The 26,467-nt window shown below is 41.6% G+C and overlaps 2 protein-coding genes and 1 pseudogene across 6 annotated transcripts; 1 reads left to right on the top strand and 2 right to left on the bottom strand.

Moving 5' to 3' along the window:
* Positions 1-3,026: 3,026 nt before the first annotated feature.
* On the bottom strand, positions 3,027-12,012 carry LOC123999618 (zinc finger protein 319-like). 5 transcript variants are annotated; one of them, XM_046305580.1, is made up of 3 exons: positions 10,999-12,012; positions 8,734-8,766; positions 3,027-8,511 (listed from the first exon to the last, which is right to left on the bottom strand). In XM_046305580.1, the coding sequence occupies exon 3, from the start codon at positions 8,444-8,446 to the stop codon at positions 6,665-6,667; it is 1,782 nt and encodes a 593-aa protein (XP_046161536.1). In that variant the 5' UTR covers positions 8,447-8,511; positions 8,734-8,766; positions 10,999-12,012; the 3' UTR covers positions 3,027-6,664. The 5 variants fall into 5 exon arrangements, with proteins under 5 accessions (XP_046161536.1, XP_046161511.1, XP_046161518.1 ...); XM_046305555.1 differs by having other exon boundaries at positions 3,027-8,766; positions 10,999-11,061; positions 11,631-12,012; XM_046305562.1 differs by having other exon boundaries at positions 11,631-12,012.
* An 857-nt stretch (positions 12,013-12,869) lies between these two features.
* Positions 12,870-15,317, top strand: LOC123989790 (annotated as a pseudogene).
* Positions 15,318-19,735: 4,418 nt separating this feature from the next.
* LOC123999641 (phospholipase A2 group XV-like) lies at positions 19,736-26,224 on the bottom strand. The gene is made up of 6 exons (XM_046305604.1): positions 25,923-26,224; positions 24,751-24,907; positions 22,123-22,241; positions 21,913-22,011; positions 21,340-21,564; positions 19,736-21,187 (listed from the first exon to the last, which is right to left on the bottom strand). The coding sequence occupies exons 1-6, from the start codon at positions 26,068-26,070 to the stop codon at positions 20,676-20,678; spliced, it is 1,260 nt and encodes a 419-aa protein (XP_046161560.1). The 5' UTR covers positions 26,071-26,224; the 3' UTR covers positions 19,736-20,675.
* Positions 26,225-26,467: the final 243 nt, after the last annotated feature.

The following is a 26,467-nucleotide window of genomic DNA, read 5'->3' as shown; positions in this document are numbered from 1 at the left end:
TGTTATTCTTTGATTTTAAAACATTCCTTGACTTGGTCAAATAACTTATACATAGATTGGCAACTTTGTTTCTAATTTGACACACAGAAACTAGAGGCAATAAGTAACTTGGTCAAACAGAATGGCACAGATTGGCCTAAACTTTGGATGTGGGCATCTTTCCTCACGCTGAACAAATTTGGCTCAAGAACCCATCAGGATAGATTTTCCCCAATCTTAGAAATCTTCTTCTCATGAACTATGTCCAAATAACACCAAATTCGTAGGCCCATGGTACATCACTTTACTTTATTAGAGAAAAGCTATGGGATTGGTTAATAAGATATGGCGGAGTTATTGATAAATCCAGAAATCAGATTTTATGTGTTCTTTTCAATCCTTTGTACATCCACTTCACAATGGCCTATTAACTTGAACCTTTATTTTAGGGTCATCAGAGATATTACCATGATGAACCATGTTACTTTTGGCATTGATATCTTAAAAAATAAGGAAACTATCCTGAACAAAAATATAAAAACACATGTAACATTTTACTGAGTTACAGTTCACATAAGAAAATCAATCAATTGAAATAAATTCATTAGGCCCTAATCTATGGACTTCACATGACCGGGCAGGGGCATGGGTGGGCCTTGGAGGGCATAGGCCCACCTAATGGGGAGCCAGGCCCTGACAATCAGAATGAGTTTTTCCACACAAAGGGCTTTATTACAGATGCTCCTCAGTTTCATCAGCTGTCCAGGTGGCTGGCCTTAAGACAATCCCACAGGTGAAGAAGCCCGATGTGGAGGTCCTTGGCTGGCGTGATTTCAATTGGTCTGCGGTTGTGAGGCCGGTTGGACTTACTTTCAACTTCTCTAAAACGATGTTGGAGGTAGTTTATGCTAGAGAATTTAACATCCAATTCTCTGGCAACAGCTCTGGTGGACATTCCTGCAGTCAGCATGTAAATTGCATGCTCCCTCAAAACCTGAGACATCTGTGGCATTTTATCTGTTATTTTACCAGGTAAATTGACTGAGAACACATTCTCATTTGCAGCAACGACCTGGGGAATAGTTACAGGGGATTGTTAGGTGACCGTGATGGTTTGATGGCCAGATTGGGAATTTAGCCAGGACACCAGGGTTAACACCCATAAGTGCCATGGGATCTTTAATGACCGCAGGACACCCGTTTAATGTCCCATCCAAAAGACGGCACCCTACACAGAGCAGTGTCCCCAATCACTGCCCTCGGGCATTGGGATATTTTTTTAGAAAAGAGGAAACAGTGCCTTCTACACCACTTCCAGCAGTATCTGGTCTCCCATCCAGGGACTGTACAGGACCAACCCTGCTTAGCTTCAGAAGCAAGCCAGCAGTGGTATGCTGCTGGCATTGTGCTGTGTGACGAAACTACCCATTTTAGAGTGGCCTTTTAATGTCCCATGCTCAAGGTGCACCTGTGTAATGATCATGCTATTTAATCAGCTTCTTGATATGCCACACCTGTCAGTTGGATGGATTATCTTGGCAAAGGCAAAATGCTCATTAACAGGAATGTAAACAAATTTGTGCACAAAAATTCAGGGATCTTTTATTTAATCTCATGAAACATGGGACCAACACTTTACATGTTGCGTTTATATTTTTGTTCAGTATATTAGCAATTCAGTTTTTTTACAATGTAACACTATTGCTTAAAATAATATTGTCATGGAATTAAGTCTGATTCACTCCAAATTTGGTCTCATCACAATGGTCCCTGAAGAGTTTGAAAAAAAATAGTGTTGATGCATTCAAAGACGGCCAAACTATACAAGTAGATGAATATTAGCACGTTTTATTTAGACTCATGAATGCACATAAAGGAAGATAGTTCCTACATGATAGTGCTTGCTTTGTTATCCAACTGGTCTTGTGTCCTTTGTTATCCTGGGAACCCCATTCATTTCTGCTTGCAGCTATATTTTAAGATAATTACAGTGCATTCAGAAAGTATTCAGACCCCTTGACTTTTTCCACATTTTGTTTCGTTACAGCCTTATTCTAAAATGTATTAAATTATTTCTTCCCCCTCAATCTACACACAATACCCCATAATGACAAAGTGAAAACAGGTTTGTAGAATTGATTGCCAATTTATATTTAAAAAATTAAAAACAACATTAATACCTTATATTTACATAAGTATTCAGACCCTTTCCTATGAGACTTGAAATTGAGCTCAGTCGCATCCTGTTTCCATTGATCATCCTTAAGATGTTTTTACAACTTGATTGGACTCCTTTAGTAAATTCAATTGATTGGACATCTCTTGAAATAGTCATTGTAAAATATTGGTACTGCTAGGCAGTAATTTTCAAAGATGGCTGCCACAGCCCCCAGGGGCCAAATCTATGGTGGCTCCGCATCAAAATATGTTCAGGCTATGTAAATCTACTTCTCTACCAAATGCATTTCTCAAAATAGTCCTTCTGAACTGTAAAATAGTTAGGCGGCAGCCATGTTGTGAGATGGCCCAAATCGGGGGTGACTCAATATCTAAATATTTTCAGCTCTGACTAATTTGGTTCCTTTACCGCATAGCAGTCCTCTATATAAATTGTATATTAAGTATAGCCACTTTGAAAAACAGCTGGTGCTGTACCAAACTTGTTGCTTTTAGTGAATGCTTGAGTAACATTTTGCAGCGTAACCACTCTACTGTTGACAGACTCTATAAACAAATAACATCTGACCAAATTATGCAAGATTATGCAAGATTTTGGTTCTGGGTTAACAGAGATTACAATTAACTACATGAGTGTTATATTTGTATTACATTATTAGTATTACAGTGTATTTCTTCTGGGCGGCATAAAGGACATGTTACAGTCTATATTTAAGCAAGCATTACACACCCTATTACAAATTAGAACATTTGATTTTAGTGAATGTACACATCTTGTCATATTGTTTAACTACCTAATCTACATACTTAAAAACCCTGAAAGAATACATGCCAGTCCCCTCTGCATTTAAAACATACATGACACCCCCCCCTTTATAAAAAGTTTATTTGTTAGTGCTGTGTGTAATGAATGCTACATACAGATATTTTAGCATGAATGTACACATACTGTACATTGTCACAAATATTTTTTCACATAACAATTTGAAAAAAGCTATGTGGAATAAGTGCCATCTGAAACACTAATACCTAGGGAAGATTACAGGAACTAACACAGCAGGCATGCACAAAACAGAGAAAGCAGGGTCAATTGGGGCTAACTGTTATACACTACACCGGATGAAAAGTCATGTCAATCACAGTCCTAATGACCCTTCTATCAATCAAACATCTCCTCCCATTACATCCTAAAAGACCCTGTTACCTCCTCCCAAGAATGGAAATATTCATATAGATTAAAATATATTTTTTAAATGTATATAAACTAAACATACAGTACTTTTCTTTTTAATTCAAGTCGCAACTGCTTTTTGATGTGGTCTTAATGCCAGATGAAAGACGAATGACGACAGACAAATGACAAACTGTTAGCCCACCTCAGGTGACGATGGAGGAAACAAAAAACACAGCACAGTACAAGAAACAGAGCAACAACATTGAGGCAGTCAGTTCTGGAGTAGAATGAGTTTCTAAATAACCCTGACCCCAGTTTAACAGTCTACTGAAACTGACTATAAAAAAAAACCTTCCTCAAAGTTAGCATTACCTTATAAAATAGTTTCTCAATACTGCACTCAAACCACAACCAAATACATCCCCTTGAAATACTTCCTTTGAAAAAAAGACCCCCCCCACACTAAAAAAACACTGAGCCACATTGATTTGCCCTCAAAGTTCACACAGATTTTTGCCTTATTAGTTGTCTTACCAGACTATAAAAAGAGTCAATCCATAACTTTTGCAATCAAGCTTAAGCAGCCCATTTTGGTAAGGATGCTATAAAAAAAAAATAAGGCTATAAAATCCAGAAGTTAAAATGATCTGCACAAATCTACTGCAGATAAGTTTGACATAACTGGGGTTAAACTATACAGACCTGACAAAATTCTACACCAGATGTATGTTTTATACAATCCACTTCACAGCCAGGATTCCATTTTCACAGACATGATTCAACAATCATTCATCAAAGAAACACAAAGGAGCACCAGGGGTCAGAATCCTTGTAGGGCTTAGAGACAGAATGTTCTCCTTGGAAACTTGCAACATATAGCACTATCATAACAATGACTTGAAAATATGAAAAACAATTAAAAGTCCTCATATGATAAAAAGTTGTAACATACAAAACAGCCAATGCAGTTTTAGAAACAATAGTTATGCAACTTCTGTAACCAAACTGGTAAACATAGTCACATACATATTCTACTGTAAGAGGAAGCTTGATCAGGTTTTAGACATGTTCAGCACAGATACTCTTCATGGATCTCTAGGAATATGAACTGTATATGTGTGAAATATATATTTCTATATACCAGTGAGATGTCTTGATACTTCAGCTTGTTAATCTCCACACCTTTGGGATTTGCTGCAGTACAATGGTGTTTTGGTACAAACTATAGTTGCCACAATGATGGCCACATATACGTCCACATATATTACAAAATGTTTCACAATAGCACAAAAACAATTTCTAAAAATAAACCACTTCTAGTTAGAGTTGATTCGTGTCCATAAAAAAAAAAATCATAAAAATACTTAAGCAAAGAGGTGTATGATTTTATTGTATATGCGTCAGAGGTTGGAACCAAAATTATTTTCCAATTGTTTCATTCTGAAGAACAGAACCATTATTTTTTACATTATGTTGCACTGTTCCCACCAGCCAAATTAATGTTCTGAACCGGTTCGACCCAAGAAAGTAATGATTTATATCATTCCTTTTTAAACCGCTATATTTAGCTCAACATTAAATTACTTAACCAATCAGTGAGGATAGAGCAGCTTGCTATGGCACGGGCAAGCAATAGTTGTCTGACATCTACTGCATGTGTAAACAAGTGTAGGGCGCGAGATGCAATTGAAATTTTCAGGTGGGGAAAGATGGAGAGGTGGGAGGAGGAGGCTTGAAGTGCTGGGCATCTTGTGATGACATGCATTATCTGAACTAGGCCCACAGAATGATACCTACGGAGGAGCGGCTTATATGAAGGAACTTTGAATGTCTTTGAACTTGAAAAGAGTTGGCTTAAAGTTGGACGAGAGCTAGCTAACAAACTTGTGTGTGCAGAGCGGCATCAGAATTCAAATAAAAAACATCTTACCTTTTTGTAGTTAATAAATCCTATGAGAAACGTGATAAGGATACCATAGTTAACCAGCATTGATAAAGTTAATCCATTCTTCTCTAATAAAACATCTCTACATTTCTGAATCACGCATGTAACGTCAGTAGGCTACAGTGCTTCGGAGGGGGAGGGACAGGTAAACTACACACACAAAGATTATCTGAGTGACAGAGTGAGGGCTTTGCATAGGCGCATTGTTGCGTTTGTGGGACTGTAAAAAAAAAAAAAATAGCTGGAATGTAAAATAACATTACCCGGTTCCCGTGCTTTTAAAATAACGGTTCTGTTCAAGAACAGTATAGATCACTTCCGTTCCCAGTACTGATCATCATTTTTGTTTTAGTGATATTTCTGGTTCTGTTCCCTGAACCGGTTCCATTTCCTGATATGCATACACTGCTACTACAGTGATTAGGTTGTGGAAAAGTAACCAATACACAATCATTTCAACCCTCCACCCACCAAACAAAACATTTTATATCAGAGTTGATACAGCGTCATTGTTTCCAAAATAAAAAAAGCAAGAGGCCATCAGTAGACTGTAGCAGCTGCTGAAACTTAGCAATCATAAAAGTCTTGAGTATCCTGGGTAAGAGAATGGAACATTTAATGCATGCAGGATCTCTGTAGATGCATTCTAGAGTGACAACCACTGTTGGCAAGAGAATAGTTCTGGGTCATGGTGCAACACACCAGTCAAGCAGGTCATCACAAGGGGAACTGGTCCACATCGCCTTTTTTCTTTTTAATCTAAAAGGTAATTTATGTACAAATGCAAAGCTTTTCATAGACAGAAATGTAGGCGAATGTGGTGATTTACATTTATTTTTTCCCCCACTTGCAAGGAAGTTGATTCAAGAAGCTAAGGATAGATAAGAGTAAATGACCTGGGCTAGAACATCCACCCTAGTGTTTGAAGTGAAAGACATATTCTTGTTGGTGTCTCCTCTGTCCTTCAGACAGTAGCACTAAAGCAGTGACACTTGGCAGTGACTTCTATTTTTTGTTTTTAACAATTATAAATTGTATGGGTTTCTTAGGGTGGGGAAGTGGACTGGTATCAGTTTTCAGATGGGAAGTGAGGGTATGGATTGTATATGCTGGGGACAAATTAAGAGTAGGCAGGGACATTTGCTATGGACTGGATAAGAAGTGGCACAGAGTAACCTACCATCGGGTAACCCTCCCTTTAGATTTGTGCTGGACTGTGTGCTCCTGCAAGGCTCCCAGGTCTCCAAAGCATTTGAACTGGGTATCTCTGGAAAGCACCAGAGTGTGCACTCCAGAGATGCCCAGTTCAAGTGTGTTAAGCTGGGTGCTGCAAATTAATGGTAGACAGGGACGTTTGCTATGAACTTGTACAGAGCGGAGGGGCGTGACTATATGCAAGGTGGCACAGGGTAACCCCCTCCTTCAGCTGTGTGCTGGACTGTGTGCTCCTGCAAAGCTCCCAGGTCTCCAAAGCGCTCTCCACACCAAACACACTTGAACTGGGCATCTCTGGAATGCACACTCTGATGCTTGGCCAGGTGCTCCCGTTGCTTGAAGCCTTTATCACAGCTAGCACACTTATAGGGCTTCTCCCCGGTGTGGACACGCTTGTGCCTATTCAGGTCAGACGAGTACTTGAAGCGCTTCTCGCATTCAGGACACTTTAAGGGCTTCTCTCGGGACGGGTCGCAGCGGTGCTGCACAAACTCTGAGGATGACAGGAAGCGGCGGTCACATAGGGAGCACTTTAGGGGCTTCTCTTGACAGTGCGAGTTCTGATGTCGCTGCAGTGTCGAACTCTTCTTGTATCCCTTGCCGCACACATCACATTTGTAAGGCTTGTCTGTCTCCCTAGATGAAGAGGACGACTCACCGCATTTGTGGCGCAGCAGCTCTCCTGACTGACTGAATTCCTTCTGGCAGGATGCACACTTGAACAGGTTCTCCATGCCGTGGACGTGCTGGTGGTACAGCAGATGGGATGGCTGCAAGAAGCCTTTGTCACAAAGGTTGCACTTGAAGGGGCGGTCAGATGGGTTTTTGTGCGTGCGCCTGTGGCGCACCAGGGCATACTGCTGTTTGAAACTCATCTGGCACTCCTCACAGTGGAAGGGACGCTCCTCAGAGTGAGTGCGCTCATGCTGCCGCAGGTCTGATGGACGCTTGAAGCCCTTTCCACAGGTTGCACAGCGGAAGGGGCGTGCCCCTTGTGGGTGGCATGGATGATGCAGCAGCTCCGAAGACTCCTTGAAGTGCAGTTCACACAGGTTGCACTTAAACAGATGCTCTCCGGAATGGGCGTACATGTGGCGCACCAGGTGGGAGCGGTGCTTGAAGCTCTTGTCACACACAGCACATTTGTATGGGCGCTCAGAGCTGTGGGTGCGCTGGTGATGGGCCAGGTGAGAGGACTGGCTGAAGCTCTTGTCACACGTGTCACACTTGAAAGGCTTCTCTCCAGTGTGCACACGCTCGTGGCGGGCCAGCTCTGACAGGTGCCTGAAACCCTTCTGACAGACGGAACACTTGTAGGGCCTGTCACGGGCCGATGGAAATGTAATTGAGGAAGAGGATCCCACTGCCACACTCCCACTGGAAGAGGCTCCATCAGCAGATGGCTGCTGAGGGTTGGTGGCAGAGGAGGAAGGTGTGGTGTTCCCAGAGGAGCCCGGTCGGTAGGTCTTCTCACAGATGGAGCATTTCATGGGGTTGGTGCTGTTGTGCGAGGTGTGGTGCTGTGCCAGCGAGGTGAGCAGGGAGAAGCCCATCTTACACACACCACACACAAAGGGCTTCTGCTCCACCTGCACACACTGGTGCTCCAGCAGATCAGTGGCCTGGTGGAAGATCTTCATGCACTGGGTGCATTGGAAGGAGCGGTCCTGGCTCACCATACACTGGTGCTCATGTGGGTTGGCCAGGTGGGAGATGTCGTGGCCGCATGCTCCACACTTGTGACCGCCCTCGCCCCCTACCTGCAGAGAGGGCTGCTGTACCTGGGTAGGGTGTTGCTGCTGGCTGTGCTGCTGGCTGTGCTGCTGGCCATGCTGGTGCTGCTGCTGCTGCAGAGCAGGGTCAGGCTGCAGGACAATACCATAGACGGCGCAGCCCAACGCATTCTCCACCCCCCGGTGGTATGGTGTGCACCACTGGAGGGGGAGCAACAGCATGCTGCTGCCACGCCTCACTCATCCTGGCTCTTGTGTAGGGATTCAGTTTTGTATCGTAGTGGGGGCTTTTATGAAGAAAAATCAAAGGTACATTGATTGGTGGACGGGTAGGGTGGAAAGTCAGTAATTTAGTCTGCCATTTCAGTGGAGAACATCACTATATAAAAATATATACATATAAAAAAAAGGCTTGTTTTTAGGATGCAATAGATTGGGTTTCTGAAAATTATATGCAGAGGAAGAACACCTGCTGCAAAGACATTTAAATTTAGAAAAAATTAACCCACTGTCTCCATGAGTCTTCAGTCCTCTTCTGATGACTGCAGAAAAAGGGAACAATTATTATTAAACTATTTACTAGTACTGAGTGCGGTATGGCATCCTAGAAAAAGCGCAATATCTCAGTTTCAGAGACTTTCCCTGAGACAACAGAATAATTATCAGAGCCCAAAAGGATAGACTTTAAAAATATTAAAAAATGTATTAAACTAGGCAAGTCAGTTAAGAACAAATGATTTTTTACAATGACGGCCTAGGAAAAGTGGGTTAACTGCCTTGTTCAGGGGCAGAATGACAGACTTTTACCTTGTCAGCTCGATGATTCGATCGAGCAACCTTTCAGTTTACTAGTCCAACACTCTAACCACTAGCCTACCTGCCGCCCCAGACTTCAGAAGAAGCAGGTCAGAAAACACTGCTACTACTATATCCTTCCATCAGATTAAAAGCAGCTGTAGAGGGCTACTTCATTCCTGCTTACTTGTCTAAGGATCCATCATCAAACACACAACAAGATAGCCATATCCAAACAATCAAACCCCTTATTTTCAACCTGGTCTCATAGACTAGACATAACATAGTAAAATGTAAATCCGCTACACTCAAATTACTATGATATGTTAGGTTTGGTATGGTTACATAAGATAGGTTACTTCAAGCAAATACTAAAGGAGGATGATTGGTCCGGGAGGATGGGGGGGGCATATAAAACGCAAACGTCTGGCAACACAAAGGTGGCATGTTCGAATCTCATCTCGGACAACATTACTTACTACTTTGTACCCAGCTAGCACAGTGGATCTGGGCCAATTCCAGATGAGAGTCGGGGCACTCAGCTGAGAGTCAGAGTTTGGGCCAGATAACTCACTGGAATTGTTCCGACCCCCAAGTAATATATTTGGGCCAGATAACTCACACCGGAATCAGGCCAAGCTCAATCCCCGCATCCCAGCCATAAGTAATACTGCCTTCAGCAGATGCGGGGATTGAGCTTGGCCTGATTGGGATGCGGGGATTGAGCTTGGCCTGATTCCGGTGTGAGTTATCTGGCCCAAATATATTACTTGGGGGTCGGAACAATTCCAGTGAGTTATCTGGCCCAAATGTTTTAGTTGGGGCTCGGCCGATCGGGGCTGCTCCCTGGCAGATGATTAAACAGGCTGCTATACATAATTAACATTTCATTATTTATTTAATTTCCCCCCTCATTGTTTCTGTGATTATAAAAATACAATTAACATTTAAATTAAATTCTTTAAAAGTCCTGTGTAGCATTTTGATACTTTCTGCAAGGCAATTGATAAGCATTAAAAACTTTGTGGCTGGAACTTCCCGGGTGGCGCAGCGGTCTAAGACACTGCATCGTAGTGCAAACTGCGTTTCTACAGACCCGGGTTTGAGACCCTTCCCGGCCGTAACCATTAGACCCATGAGGGGGCGCACAATTGTCCCAGCGTCGGCACGAGGTAGGGAAGGGATGGCCTTGTCCCATTGCGCTGTAGCGACTCCTGTGGTAGGCTAGGCGCATGCACGCTGACATGGTCACCAGGTGTGTGGTGTTTCCACTGAGACAAAATTGTTTTTATTTTGTGGGTGGGTATAATTTGTATGTATAAAATATATAATAGTAATATTTAAAACTACTAAATTGGGTAATTTTGTATACATTCATTTAAATTTGCATTGGGGAGATTCTGGCAAGATGCCGGCAAAGTTGGTAGACGGAAATGGCTCAATGTACTTGATCCGATTCTGGGCAGTCATTCATTTTGATTCCGGACAGAGTCCGACACCAATTCCTGGTCGATGCAATCAGTTTCAGCTCCCCGGAAGAGGGCGCTTCTGGGCCGATTCCTCATTGCTAGCTGGGTTGCTATTTTGCAACTACTTAGCATGTTTGTTAACCCTTCATCTAACCTTAACCCGGCAGGTAGCCTAGTGGTTAGAGCGTTGGGCCAGTAACTGAAAGGTTGCTGGATTGAAACCCCGAGCTGACGAGCTGTCGTTCTGGCCCTTAACAAGACAGTTTACCCACAGTTACCCGGTATGCCATCATTGTAAATAATAATTTGTTCTTAAGCTCTTAAATGACTTGCATAGTTAAATAAATGTAAAAAAATACAAACCTAACCCCTAGCCTAGCTAAAATTAGCCACCTAGCTAACGTATCATACCTATTTACAAATTCGTAACATATTTTACAAATTGGAATTCATAACATATGAATTGTTATTTGTTACATCATACTTGGACATCCACAAATTAATACATACCATACGAAACATATCATACTAAATGGAGGGAAACACGTTAAATGTACTATATTCCGTCTTCCACTGAGTCCAGGTTGTTATTTATAAGTATTATAGGGAGACAGAACAAAATTTAAACTGGTGCGTCCGAGTACATCAGGCTATTTTTCAAAACATTCTACCGGGTGAGCACTAATGTCTAGTAATGCTCTTAACGTTACTCCTTTCAGAACATGTCAATCATATTGGTTTGGGTTGATTTACGATCGGTGTTCCCCAAGATTACACTATTGGTGACATGCATATTCAAAATCATCCACAGCGTGCGCAATCAATAAGCATCCATTTGGTCGGTGTTTGCGCACGAATGTAAACCGAAGAAAAACAACTCGATTTACCTAGCTAGTTACGCCATTGCATTTTCCACACGAGAGAGAACAGCAAACAGCCCAGAATTTGTTAACGGAGCCGGGCGGCAGTCGCGGTCTCATTTTGCAGAAGCATAGCTGCATATATCTGTATGGCGAGCTAGTTAACGTTGCGTTTGCTTGTAATATTGCGATTGGAAAATATTCAGCTATTGTATTAAACTGATCTATAGACGCAGTAAATAAATGAGTAACATATTTGGGACATTATTGCTGGTAACATACCTTTAACGTTTTGCGGAGTTTTTTGTAGCGTCTGACGATTTTGACAGAAAAAGTATTCGTAGGCCCAATAATACCTCTTTTCATATCCGTATTCAGCCTCGGTCAGTCGGAATATCTGTCCGCTCTCTTGTCAAGCGGGTTTGGCATCAGGGCCGAAAAATTCAGAGCTTTTGTGTCGTTCTAATTGACCCAACTAAATGTGTAATATTCTATTTTGCCCAGAATGGTTAACTTTGTCAACGCCCAGAGAATGTGATCACTAGGCCATACTCCTCCCGCTTAAAAAGGCGATTTATGTTTTTAAATAAAACGCTAGCTAACTGACTAGCCTCAGAGTTCCTTCCCAGGCACGGGAACATGAATAATCAAAGTTTAATTGGCACGCTCACATACACCCGGAACCTGCAACGAATAGCTTTTATCTTTCTTCAATTAAAATATTTTTATAGCTATGCAGTACAGTAATATTGTTGTGTATTTTCGCAAATAATGTTATTGATTGTAAGTAAGGGAAAGCTATATAAATGTGTGGTGCCTTGCTATGTTTTGTAACCCCATGAAGATGCTGATATGAAGAGGTTGTTTCAGATAATAACTTGTGTTCTGATAATCACGTTTAAATAAAAAATATACCACACAAGCAGCTACTTAAATTATACTACCATTATGTACTTTATGATTCAATATAGTCTACTGTGAAAATGTTTTCAGAACGTCACTGAATATGGAACCAATTTGAACGGTACTTTGTTTCAGGGGGACATAAATGACCACAGCAACGGTTTGTTTTTATCGGAAGTATATCGCAAGCCTGCGCAATCCGTTCATTGGTCCAATGTTCTACTAACAAAAAAAAAGCTGTTAGAATTGTAAGTGTATGTATGTCCTTTAAGGTCCTTGTGTAATTGTCATGTGATATTGTACCCCCAAGCTCGACTGTCCATTGTATATCATCTATATATACTTGTGTTCCCTCAAAAAAATATATAAAAAATATTTCAAGGTTCCCATTTCTTATTTTTATGACAGAAATTAAGAACGTTTATGTATGAATTTGTAATTGAAAGCTTTACATATTAGAATGTTAGTCAGTTACAGTAACAGCTCTGAAGAGGAAATAGAAAATGTGCTATTAGAGGATGTAACAAAAAGGCTACGATACTGGCACAAAGATGACAACTCATTAAGGAAGAATGCACAAATCAGAGGAACACACCACCAAAACAAGGTAGCATCCTTTTCCGAACATTGTTTAAACTATTCTTTGTTATCAATTAGATATACTAGTTTGAGCGATTTCATAGTAGGCTGTCTCATTGATTTAACTTGCATTGTCCTAAATTATTTCATGCATGTGTATCTGCAATCACAATCCCATCTCAGCAAGTGACTCTGTGCATAGGGAGGAAGATGACTCCAAGTCCAGACTGCCTCTTCCTGGCAGTGTGCTGGACATGTTTACAGAGGAAGATGATGGCCCACAGACTGGACAACATACAACATGGTGGACGGATTCGCTCTTTCAAACATGAGAGGAGAGGGGAAACTGGGCCACTTTGTACTTTCCACATAAATGCCTTATCTTCAGAGCTGCATACACTCACATCACCTGCACAATGTTTTTGTCTTGAAGAGTTGTTTGCTCTCTGTCTTAACATCCCACTACTTCTTATGTCCCTCCTTAGACATCCCAGAGGAAGGATTCTTGGAGCTGCTTGATGAGATGACTAAAGTAGCAGGATCCCATGACATCTCCCTCACTCATACAGACGAGTTTCACCTCAGTCTAAGACAGTGGTTCTGAGGCATCATTGGATCCAGCCTTTCATACAGTCCCTCAGAAAAGGCTTGGCACATGGCAGGAGGTCTGCTATAGTACAACCAACATTTATGTTTTGTCCCTTTTGTTTGTGGAATTGGTGTTACTATTCTCTGTTATATTTTGGTAAGAGGATGCATGTCACCAGAGGTATACTGGCAGGAAACAAATACTCTGCTAAATAGTCTGAATGAGGTAAAGTGATTGCAATCTTTTTATAGGTTAATTTCTTTGGCTGAGAAGCTGAAGGTCTACTCTAATCATGATAAAACCAGGTATAGTAGGATCTCTTATCACGATGAGTGAGACAGGCCTCCTGCCATGTGCCAAGCCTGTTCCGAGCATGCCCCCATTCACATCGACGAGGCTGTAGTGGAGCGGTTCGAGAGCTTCAAGTTCCTCAGTGTCCACATCATTAAGGATCTATCATGGGCCAAACACACCAACACAGTCGTGAAGAGGGCATGACAACTTATCTTTCTCCTCAGGAAGCTGGAAAAATTTAGCATGGGCTCTCAGATCCTCAAAAAGTTCTACAGCTGCACTATTGAGAGCATCATGACTGGCTGCACCACCACTTGTTATGGCAACTGCTTGGCATCCGACCCTAAGGCGCTACAAAGGGTAGCGCGTACGGTCTAGTACATCACTGGGGCTGTGCTCTATACCAGGCTGTGTCAGAGGAAGGCCCTAAAAATTGTCAGACTCCAGCCACCCGTCATAGACTGTTTTCTCTGCTACCTCTCGGCAAGCAGTACCGGAGCACCAAATCTGGGTCCAAGAGGCTCCTGATCAGTTTCTAGCCCAAAGCCATAAGACTGCTGAACAGTTAATCAAATGGCTACCTGGACTATTTGCATTTCACTGGCTCTATGCACACTCACTGGACTCACACATACTACACTGACATTCCAACACACACAACATACACTCACACAGACATGCATATTGACGCCACTCACACAGACACACTTTCACAATCTTCACATACACAGCTGGTACTCTGTTTATTATATATCCTGATTGCCCAGTCACTTTTACCCCTACCTACATGTAAATATTACCTCAACTACCTCGTACCCCTGCACATTGACTCAGTACTGGTACTCCTTGTATACAGCCTTGTTATTTTGTCACTATTTCCTTTTATACTTAGCAAATTTAGGTTACTTTAACTGCATTGTTGGGAAGGGGCTTGTCAGTAAGCATTTCACGGTAGTCAACACCTATTTTTATTTTCTTGATTTGACAGCATGATCATGTACAAGATCATAGTCTTACGATCTAGTATTCTGCTCTCCCCTACAGGACATTACTGGCTATGGAAGTCTCCACAGGACAGGCTCAGCTACTAGAGTTTATGAAAGCAGTGGACGGCACCATGGAGGAGTTCACCCTTGACACTTTTTACAAGGTCTGAACACAAAACCATATAGCCTATTACAACTACACTATTCAATTCCAACCCATCACTGTTCTCTTTCACCAATTTCTTCTGACACCTCATGTAGGCTGTCATTGTAAATACAAATTTGTTCTTAACTGACTTGCCTAGTTAAATAAAGGTAATAATAAATAGAAATGACATCTCCCAAACATCTTTGTTTTTATCTTATAGCCCTCTCTTTTGTTAGGTGCACTGGTTTTATGTCGCTAGAGGAGCATGTTTCAGACGCTAGTAGCGCATGAAAACGGTTCGGTCCTAGAATTTGTTACTTTCTGTACTTATGTCAATTGTGTCTGTGGAAGGACCACTAGAGGGCAGACTGGGCTCATGGATAGTAGCCCAACAAAGCATGGGAGACAAGGTAACCAGAGTCAATTAAGCACAGCTGACGGTACTAATGACATACTCTCCTTCCCCTATAAAAGAGAGAATGGAACCAGCAGAGGGGGAAACTATCTCTGGAAGATGGCCACAGAGAGACAGAGAGACAGAGAGACAGAGAGACAGAGAGACAGAGAGACAGAGAGACAGAGAGACAGAGAGACAGAGAGACTGCAATTGCAACTTTTGGTTAAAAACAAGGACTAGTTTTTCCCCCCATATCGTGGCAGTGTGGAAATGATCTCAAACGAATGCAGGAAATTATTTTAGGTTGAAGTTGAATTGAACAGTATAAAAGAATTCTAATGGAGAAAGACTCATTGAAATCATTTAGAACATATGTGTTGCCACCCTAGGGTCACGCACTACTCATAAAGCAAATGTAGAACTTTTATGAATCAAAAACAAAATATCGTCAAATACCATCATACCGTCAAAAATGTGAAAAATGCTATATGATATTTTGGCCATATCGCCCAGCCCTACTGAGAATCCATTCTCACATAGGTACGTGGTTGCAAAGGGCATCAGTGTCTTAACAGCATGATTTGCCAAGGCAGGATACTTTGAGCGCAGACCAATCCAGAAATCTGGCAGTGGCTTCTGATTAAATTACATTTTCACAGAACCACTTGTTGCAATTTCGATGAGGTTCAGATAACGGTAAGTGGACTGGGGCAGGGCATGAAAGGGATAACAAATCCAGTTGTTTGTGTCATCCATTTCAGGAAAGTACCTAAGTAATTGTGCAACCAACTCACTCAGGTGCTTCGCTATATCACATTTGACATTGTTCGTAAACTTGAGTTCATTTCCACACATACAAATCGTACAATGATGGAAAGACCTGTGTTGTTCTTGTTAATGCAGACAGAGAAGAGCTCCAACTTCTTAATCATAGCCTAAATGTTGTCCCGCACATTGAATATAGTTGCGAAGAGTCCCTATAATCCTAGATTCAGATCATTCAGGCGAAAAAAAACATTGTCATCATGCAAACGGTCAGACAAGTGAAAAATTATGGTCAGTAAAGGAAACTTTAAGCTCGTCTCTCAATACTGTGCACCTTGATAACCAGTGCACTACTGTATGTTGTAAAAGTGTTATATGGTCGCTGCCCATATCATTGCATAGTGCAGAAAATACACGAGAGTTCAGGGGCCTTGTTTTAACAAAGTTAACCATTTTCACTGTAGTGTCCAAAACGTATTTCAAGCTGTCAGGTCTTCCCTTGGCCGTAAGAGCCTCTCGGTGGATGCTGCAGTGTACCCAAGGGGTGTCGGGAACAACTGCTTGCACGCGTGTTATCACTCCACTCATATCTCCGTCATGGCTTTTGCGCCATCAGTACAGATACCAGCACATCTCAAAGTTCATTTGATGTTACAAAGCTGTCCAGTACTTTAAAAATATCCTCTCCTGTTGTCCGGGTTTCCAGTGGTTTGCAGAAGAGGATGTCTTCTTTAATTGACCCCCCATAAACGTAACGGACACATACCGGGAGCTGTTGACTGCGAAGCAGTAATTGTTTCAAAACATCTCCTGCCATGTCACTTGCGTCATGAAACAGTGTTGTTTGATGAAGGCACAGACACATGCATACGCACACATTGTGATATTGTTGTATGGTGGTATTGAACATCTTGTTTTGTGGATATGTGGTGGTGTAGGTGTTATGATGTACTATTTTACCTTTAGCTCATTCAGTACAAACAGTTCAGTTTTATCTTTTGTTTTAAATGTAATGTGGGAGCTTTGGTGTGTTTGGACCCCAGGAAGAGTAGCTGTTGCTGCAAAAACCTGTTTTCTCTTTGTCATTATGGGGTATTGTATGTAGATTGATGAGGGTATTGTTTTTATTCAATCCATTTTAGAATAAAGCTGTAACTTAATCAAATGTGTAATAAGTCAAGGGGTCTGAATACTTTCAGAATTCATTGTATATGTGTATAGATTGTATGTAAATGTGTGTCTCCGTCCTGTCCTGTCTGTTTTAAATGTACAGTTGAAGTCAGAAGTTTATATACACTTAGGTTGCAGTCATTAAAACCTATTTTTCAACCACTCCACAAATTTATTGTTAACCTCCACAAGTCTGATTCATCCTTGGGAGCAATTTCCAAACGCCTAAAGGTACCACGTGCATCTGTACAAACAATAGTACGCAAGTATAAACACCATGGGACCACGCAGACGTCATACCTCTCAGGAAGGAGACACGTTCTGTCTCCTAGAGATGAACGTACTTTGGTGAGAAAAGTGCAAATCAATCCCAGAACAACAGCAAAGGACCTTGTTAAGATGCTGGAGGAAACAGGTACCAAAGTATCTATATCCACAGTAAAACGAGTCCTATATTGACATAACCTGAAAGACCGCTCAGGAAGGAAGAAGCTACTGCTCCAAAACCGCCATAAAAAAGCCAGACTACGGTTTGCAACTGCACATGGGGACAAGATTGTACTTTTTGGAGAAATGTCTGATGAAACAAAAATAGAACTGTTTGGCCATAATGACCATTGTTATGTTTGGAGGAAAAATGGAGGCTTGCAAGCCGAAGAACACCATTCCAACCGTGAAGCACAGGGATGGCAGCATCATGTTGTGGGAGTGCTTTGCTGCAGGAGGGACTGTTACACTTCACAAAATAGATGGCATCATGAGGGTGAAGAATTATGTGGATATATTGAAGCAACATTTCAAGACAGTCGGGAAGTTAAAGCTTGGTCGCAAAAGTCGCTCTGGATAAGAGCGTCTGCTAAATGACTTAAATGTAAATGGGTCTTCCAAATTGACAATGACCCCAAGCATACTTCCAAAGTTGTGGCAAAATGGCTCAAGGACAACAAAGTCAAGGTATTGGATTGGCTATCACAAAGCCCTGACCTCAATCCTATGAAAATTTGTGGGCAGAACTGAAAAGGTGTGTGTGAGCAAGAAGGCCTACAAACCTGACTCAGTTACACCAGCTCTGTCAGGAGGAATGGGCCAAAATTTACCCAACTTATTGTGGGAAGCTTGTGGAAGGCTACCTGTAACATTTGACCCAAGATAAACGATAAAGGCAATGCTACCAAATACTAATTGAGTGTATGTAAACTTCTGACCTACTGGGAATGTGGTGAAAAAATAAAACCTGAAATAAATCACTCTCTACTATTACACTGACACTTCACATTTTATGTATTATTATTATTATTATTATATTATTATTATTATTCTGACACTTCACATTCTTAAAATAAAGTGGTGATGCTAACTGACCTGACCTGATGAATTTTTCCTTGAATTAATGTCAGAAATTGTGAAAAACTGAGTTTAAATGTATTTGGCTAATGTGTATGTAAACTTCTGACTTCAACTGTATGTAAATTGTCAAGTATTTATGTAGTCTTTTTTTGTTAAACTCCAGGAAGACTAGTTGTCGCCATTGGCGTCGGCTAATGGGGATCCTATTAAAAATTATAATGCAAGCAATAGGCTAACTTCATGTAGTTTCTGCCATATTGATCTCACCAGCTATCTAATCCTATCAGGGGAGTTTATTTATTTTACCAGGTAGGCCAGTTGAGAACAAGTTCTCATTTACAACTGCAACCTGGCCCAGATAAAGCAAAGCAATGCAACAAAAACAACACAGTTACACATGGGATAAACAGATATAGTCAATAACACAATAGAAAATATACAGTGTGTGCAAATGTAGTAAGATTAGGTAATAAATAGACAATAGTGGCAAAATAATGACAATTTAGCATTAACACTGGAGTGATAGATGTTAATGTGCAAGTAAATGAAACAGCCCCAGTGTCTGACAGAGACTAAAGTCTTGTAGGGTTTGGTTGACTCCCATGAGGATGGAGCCATCCTGTTGAGACTGGACTGTCAAGAGTTGCAACGTTAGTCTGGGAACAAGACCTATTCGCTACACTGACAACCAGTTCTCATTCATTCTGTGGTCAACTGTAATGTTGTGAAACCTGACAAATGTTCATAATTGACCTACAGAATGAAACAGTAGTTGTCAACTAAAGCTTTTGTTAGATTAAGGCTTACAGGCCTAAATCCATTTTTAAAGTGGTACTTGTGAACTAGAAGGATAGAATTCATTAATGAACCTTTTTGATTAAAGAGGATATAATAATCCTGAACTAACACTCCAGACGACAGGACCCAATGACTTATGGCGCAATCACTCGTGGCTTTCTGATGAGTTCAGAAACCCTGATTAAGTGTTACAGGTGCATATGGTAGGTCCCGTTTGATCCGTGAAAGTACTGAAGTAGATGTGTTAAGACATCTGAGGGGAAGAGGTAGTCTCTTTCGCCAGACAATGGGCGCGCTGCATGCACGCTCCACGGCAGCTGTGAGAAGAGACTAGAGAAGAGGAACCTCGAGGCTGATGAAACAGAGTTCCAATTTTCACTCCCTCTTACTTTAACAGAGCTCCCACAGAAGGCCAGCTTAATGCAATGTTCAGCATTACATTTTACTTAATCGTCACAGGGCAGCACACAAACATATCATGATAGTACCAGCAATAACATATTGGTCAAGCCCAACCATAGCGCAATGGAACAGTTACAATCAAGCTGATCGGACAGCATCTTCCTGTGCTGTCCCAGTAAACAACCTAGCCTTGACAAAAGGACCTGAATTTATGCATTAATCACAGCTCAATACTGGACATACTGCTACTTCTGAGGATCACATATTAAACAGTTAACCTGGTTTGATTTAGATTGGAAGTGTTAAAAAAAAATGTTAATAGCGGACATGTTTTAGGAACAAAATTACAGGCATTACCGTCATTTATTTCCTTATGTTATAGATACAGAATATGAACCGGTATACTATACATATGGTGACCTACAGAACAAAACAAAATGTAACGCTTTGTAACAGCAGAAAAGGTCTGAATAAAAAAATGAATACGAAAGTTATTATTTCTGTGTTCACATGGCTAATGTGTACAGTAAAATCACTGATGTTAATGGTACAAATACTACTGACTTATTGTAGCTATGCCCCCAATGCTTTACATATAATATGGTCAAATCTGTATGTAAAATCACAACGCGTTTTGGTTTAGCACAACAGGAAACAATCTGGTAATCTGAGTTAAATGGATTGGAAAAGATCTTAGAAAACTGAATCATTACTTATAATATCAATTAACTGTCACATTTGGATTGACACTATGGGGGGGGGGGGGGGGAAACAATGTCTGCTGAGGGGATATTTTATTTAAAATAAAATAAAAATCAGGAATAGGGTAAAACATTTCCTCATCAGGCTCCGAAGTCATAATCTATCCACAAGCCTATTGTTCATCTTCTTTGTACCATCACAGTTTTTCATGTTTGTGACTCTCTTAAGATCTGATCTAGTTGGTCGCTCAAGGGCCAAAAAGGACAGTCTTGATGTAGGCGACCGTCGTAAAGTTAAGCAGCATTGCCACATGCTCATTCCCTTCCAGCTCAAGCATATGGACAGGCTGATTCTGGTGGCCTATCCAACGCTTGCACTGGGTGGCACTCAGCAGGTTGACTGTCCCATCCCCATCTCCAAGAATCAGTGTGGGGTCTGTATCAGGAAAGTTGGTATAGAGGAAACCCTCCGCTGTGGGAACTCCACTGCCGTACAGACAGTGTATGGCCACCCCAGGGGGCTCCAGTGCACTGACCAGTGGCGCAGTGTCTTGACGCATCTCCCAGCCATCTTCGAAATCAATATCCTTGAAGAAGCGCTGGTAGTCCTTGACGGTGTAGTTGGTGGTGGGTGTTTGGATCAGGACCTGGTCAACGGGCCAGGAATGTGCGTATGGGAACAGCCATGTGGTTGAGACTGCAGAGCGCTGCTGTGAGCGGATTTTTAGTGAACTGATGACTGGAATACGGTTATTATCACCTATAAGGAAAGACCCAATATAAACCACTGCAATAGTTAATATAAAGTACATAATTGCTAGACATTATGATTGGTATGTAGCCCACAGTAACTCCACTATTGTGTCTGACTCCTATGTAACTTCATGCCAAAAAGCCCACTCAGACTCTTACCAGAAGCCACAACTCTCATGGTTTTGGCCACTCCAGCCCAAGGAGCACCCAGGGACACAAAGGCCTTGATGTAGCGATCCTTCCAGGCCTGGGGCTGATGGTTTAGGAAATACAAGGTGTACATGTTCCCCATGCTGTGGGCAATCAGTACAACTGGACATCCAGCCTTCTCTGCCATCTCTTCAATCATCTGTTGCAGACTCAAAAAGTAGGCCTTGTTCTCATCTGTCAAAATCATATAAAAGCAAGGGAGAAAACTTGCATGAGACTGGTCATTCTAAACTACTGCGATTCCTATAACAATATTTTAAAGCAAACAATACATCTAAAAGGTCTATATTGACATTCTGTTTCTGTATTAAGATGTTGATCATAATTCCAATGACTAGATACAAAGTAATACAACTTACAGGCTAAAATCTACCCAACAACACTATAAAGGTTGGCGGCAATAACACATAGCTAGCTCCTAACACAAGGACATGCAATTCATCCAAAGACCTGTTGCCAAAAAGCTCGGTTCATCAGACCGCAAATGTAACAGAATGCAATGGACTGTAAGGGGCTACTTACTTGGAGCCTTACGCCAGTCATACGGAGCCCCTCGAACATCATCATCTCTTGTATATCCCCATTCTACCAGCGACTGCACTATGGTGACGAAATACATGCCTGCAATACACACAGTAGTAGCTTAGTCAAACCCACACACAAGCAACGACTAACACTATTAGATAGACCGTTGAATAAATACTTTAGGCACGCTACGATGGGCCCACTCACCAACATCGCGCTTGCTGGGGTCAAGGTATTCCAGAGAAAAGGTCTGTCCAAAGCCAGGCACCCTGACATCTACCCCCGGAGGAGCTTCCGTCTGCCTTGTTGTGCGGTTGTAAATCAGTCTAATACAGACAGATGCCAGAATATTAGAAAAGTTAATTACAGTATACATTCTAAGTATTATGAAGATAACATTGAATAGAACTGGAAACTTTCACTTCACTTAATTCATGAGTTGTTCCTGAAATAAACCCACAGCACACTGACATGTGGTTATTTTGGTTAGAGACCCCACAAGCAACACCAGTTTCAATTAATTTATTTCAGTATAGAGGGCTACACCTGCGGGTCCCTACAGAGATCATTGTGGAACGGTCAGCATTCTTCATGCTGTGGTTGGGAGCGAGCGGTCAGACAGAACTTTAAATATTTTTGTTGTCCCACAGATTATTTGGAAATGGACGTCTTTCTGCCCTGTATGCATTAGCCTACCTCTCCTCTACTAGTTGGGCGTGCGAGATAAAGTGCGCCTAGTATACAGTGCCTTCAGAAAGTATTCAGACCCCTTGACTTTTTCCACATTTTGTTACGATACAGCCTTGTTCTAAAACGGATTAAATAAATACATTCTGCAATTTACAAACAATACCCCATAATGATAATGAAGTGAAAACATGGCTAGATATTTTTGTTAATTCATTACAAATAACAGATACCTTATTTACATAAGTATTCAGACCCATTGCCATGAGACTCAAAATTGAGTTCAGGTGCTTCCTGTTTCCATTGATCATCCTTGAGGTGTCTCTATAACTTGAAGTCCACCTGTGGCAAATTCAATTAATTGGACATGATTTGGAAAGGCGCACACCTGTCTATATAAGGTCCCACAGTTAACAGTGCATGTCAGAGCAAAAACCAAGCCATGAGGTCGAAGGAAATGAGGAAAAGAGCTGAGATGATTTTTGTAGGGGTACAGATGAAAACCTGCTTAGGACCTCAGCTTGAAGGTTCACCTTCCAACAGGGCAACGCAGGAGTGGCTTTGGGACAAGTCTGAATGTTCTTGAGTGGCCCAGCCAGAGCCCGGACTTGAACCCAATCGAACATGGAGAGACCTGAAAATCGCTGTATAGCAACAATCCCCAGCAAACCTGACAGAGCTTGAGAGGATCTGCAGAGGAATGAGAGCAACTCCAAATAAAGGTGTGCCAATGAGAACAATTTTAGAATAAGGCTGTAACATAACAAAATGGGAAAAGTCAAGGGATCAGAATACTTTCCGACTGCACTGTATGTGTGGTCTCAATGAAATCCAATAGGCTGCCTATGCATGTATAGAATCATGTTATCTTTCCTAGTAAATTAAATATGATTAGACTAGTGTCTAAAATGTTTAATGAAAGTGGAGGGTGGTCAACCAACGTGAGTTGAGGTGCAATCAATTTCATCAAAGAAAAGCAACCATGGTAAGCGAGCCTTGTCATTTTCAATAAATATTGATTACCCATTTATCTGCAACTCGTCCTTGTAAACAACCTGGTTTCTGAGCATTTTGTATTCTGTATGTAAACCCGGGCCACTCCATTTAGGAGGTTACATTTCTGATGGTATGTATTAATTTGTTTGTCCAACCATTTTGTATTTGCTAAACGTACTAGTGTTAAGAAATTGCAAAAAGTACCATTGCTAAATAGGTTACAAATTCTAGCTAAGTGGTTAATTTACATTTACATTTACATTACATTTAAGTCATTTAGCAGACGCTCTTATCCAGAGCGACTTACAAATTGGTGCATTCACCTTATGACATCCAGTGGGACAGTCACTTAACAATAGTGCATCTAAAACTTAGGGGGGGTGGGGTGAGAGGGATTACTTAACCTATCCTAGGTATTCCTTAAAGAGGTGGGGTTTCAGGTGTCTCCGGAAGGTGGTGATTGACTCCGCTGTCCTGGCGTCGTGAGGGAGTTTGTTCCACCATTGGGGGGCCAGGGCAGCGAACAGTTTTGACTGGGCTGAGCGGGAGCTGTACTTCCTCAGTGGTAGGGAGGCGAGCAGGCCAGAGGTGGATGAACGCAGTGCCCTTGTTTGGGTGTAGGGCCTGATCAGAGCCTGGAGGTACTGAGGTGCCGTTCCCCTCACAGCTCCGTAGGCAAGCACCATGGTCTTGTAGCGGATGCGAGCTTCAACTGGAAGCCAGTGGAGAGAACGGAGGAGCGGGGTGACGTGAGAGAACTTGGGAAGGTTGAACACCAGACGGGCTGCGGCGTTCTGGATGAGTTGAAGGGGTTTAATGGCACAGGCAGGGAGCCCAGCCAACAGCGAGTTGCAGTAATCCAGACAGAGGTAAGTTTAGTAGTTTAAACGGTTAGGGGACGGGTTAGCTAAATGTGCTAAGGTTAGATGAGTAGCTAAAACAGTTTGTTTGTAATTAGAAAATGTCTGACGAGATTTGAATTCGCAACTGGTTGTGCACTACGCCTTCTATTAAATACACTAAGCTCAGAGACCGACTAATTGATTAAAGGGGATTCAGAGGTCAATTTGTACAATGGTCAGAAGATAACCTAGGCTACAGAAACAGTTCTAGCACCCTGCTTTTCCTCCTCACATAGAACTAAGTGCTAACCTTATGTTATCGATCCAGCAGTCGATGGCCACCGGCACCAGCAGTTCCAGGTTGAGCCATAATGTGAAATATACATCAGTCTTCTTGTAACATATGTAGTGAACCACGCTGGGCTTGTCCAGCTTGGCCTCCAACTGATTCCCTAGGTCTCCCGGAACTGTGGGACAATACAATAGGTTGAGGATGGCCAATCAGACTGACATTTACATCATTTACATTTAAGTCATTTAGCAGACGCTCTTATCCAGAGCGACTTACAAACTGACCAAAGGCAGAACACTCAATTGTGTGATACAATCAATGAGTTAACATTTATTAACTAATAACAACTCAGTTTGTGGGGTCTTTAGAATGGCGAGATTAGTGTTTACTCTGGCTGGACTTAAAATTTCAACATGTGAGGCAGTGACTACATACAACCTTGAGTGACTGAGGCAACCACAAGTTAAAAGCCCTAACCAGAGAAGAGACCTTGGGGCAAACTTCACTGATTACTATCACTGCCATGTATGGCGAAAAACAAATAGCCTCCTGCTAGGGTTGTAACTTGTCAAACAGAAGCTACCCTTTGTTGGAACACAGGCTACTAGGCTTGCAATATGTATTTTTATTCTCAATGTGTATTAAAAAGCTGTGAAAACAAAGGTGACATAAGAAACAGCATTAGGGAATTTACAAGTTGGTTAAATAGTAAGATGCATTACAGCGCGTGGGGAAACATGTTGGCCTACAAAGTGTCGGTCACATTTTGTTCCATTTGGTAGTCATATGACCGTCATATGACCAGTTGCTCGAACCCAGCGTGCCTGAATCACACTGCTCATGAGTAAACAATCGGAGACCGAACTGCATTGTAAAATTGGAGTAATAAATGTAATGTGCACAGGGATAGATTGACTAAGTTAACGACGTATGTATATTAGCTAGTTTTACCCGCTCTCTAATCAAGCAAATAAACTACGCCTTGCTGTTCGAGGGACATCAAAACAAATCTGATGCAGAGTAACAGGTCAAGAGTTTCTGCTAACTAGCCTAACGTTACCTGTCTGACGTTAGCCAAGAAGCTGGCGAGGCAATCTGTTACACAATCGGTTGCACAGTATTGACTACATAAAATAGGTGCGCTATCTAGCTAACGTTAGCTCCAACAAATATAAACAATTGTCACTTACTTAGGACTACGGGAGGTCTTTCCGATCGACATGACTTGCCCGTGAGACAATTCTCAAATGTTCTGCCGTTGATGTATGGTGCAAAAAACAACAAACACAGCTGAAAGAGCACTGGGATAGTCAAACCACAGGATACCATTTCTCCCATTCATAACGCTGTTTCCCCTGATGAGGAAATGTGGGTGTTTATCAACACGAATAAATCCCTTTGCTGACACACATTTCATAACATGAAAACAAAACTGCGCAGATGTTGAAAGCAGGCGTGCAACAGATAATTTATCAATCTATTGACCTTCTATGGTATTATGACGGTCCGCAAACAACACTAAAGGTGCATGCCGCCACCTACTGGATGGGATGAAAACGGTTTAACTTGAACGCACAATTGGGGAAAGGTGAAAAAAAATATACAGTACTTCTAATATTTAAAAGTAAACCATTATACTCCTTCAGTCAGATTCAAATGTGTTTTCAAATCACTACACTGGCTCGGGAACCTCTTCATTTAGTATTCTCTAACACTTGGGCTGTAAAGTGTTACC

The sequence above is a fragment of the Oncorhynchus gorbuscha genome, linkage group LG02, assembly GCF_021184085.1.
Source record: "Oncorhynchus gorbuscha isolate QuinsamMale2020 ecotype Even-year linkage group LG02, OgorEven_v1.0, whole genome shotgun sequence".
In the NCBI taxonomy this organism is placed as follows: Eukaryota; Metazoa; Chordata; class Actinopteri; order Salmoniformes; family Salmonidae; genus Oncorhynchus; species Oncorhynchus gorbuscha.
The sequence above is the reverse complement of the archived record's forward strand: the minus strand, read 5'-3'. Positions and strand labels throughout refer to the sequence as shown.

Excerpts from the sequence above, each read along its gene's own strand:
- LOC123999641 (XM_046305604.1), bottom strand. The coding sequence starts at position 26,070 with ATGGGAGAAATGGTATCCTGTGGTTTGACTATCCCAGTGCTCTTTCAG. Across the intron at positions 24,908-25,922 it reads AAGACCTCCCGTAGTCCTAA|TTCCGGGAGACCTAGGGAAT; the intron begins GTAAGTGACAAT and ends ATTGTCCCACAG. Across the intron at positions 22,012-22,122 it reads CCCCAGCAAGCGCGATGTTG|GCATGTATTTCGTCACCATA; the intron begins GTGAGTGGGCCC and ends TGTGTATTGCAG.
- LOC123999618 (XM_046305580.1), bottom strand. The coding sequence starts at position 8,446 with ATGCTGTTGCTCCCCCTCCAGTGGTGCACACCATACCACCGGGGGGTG.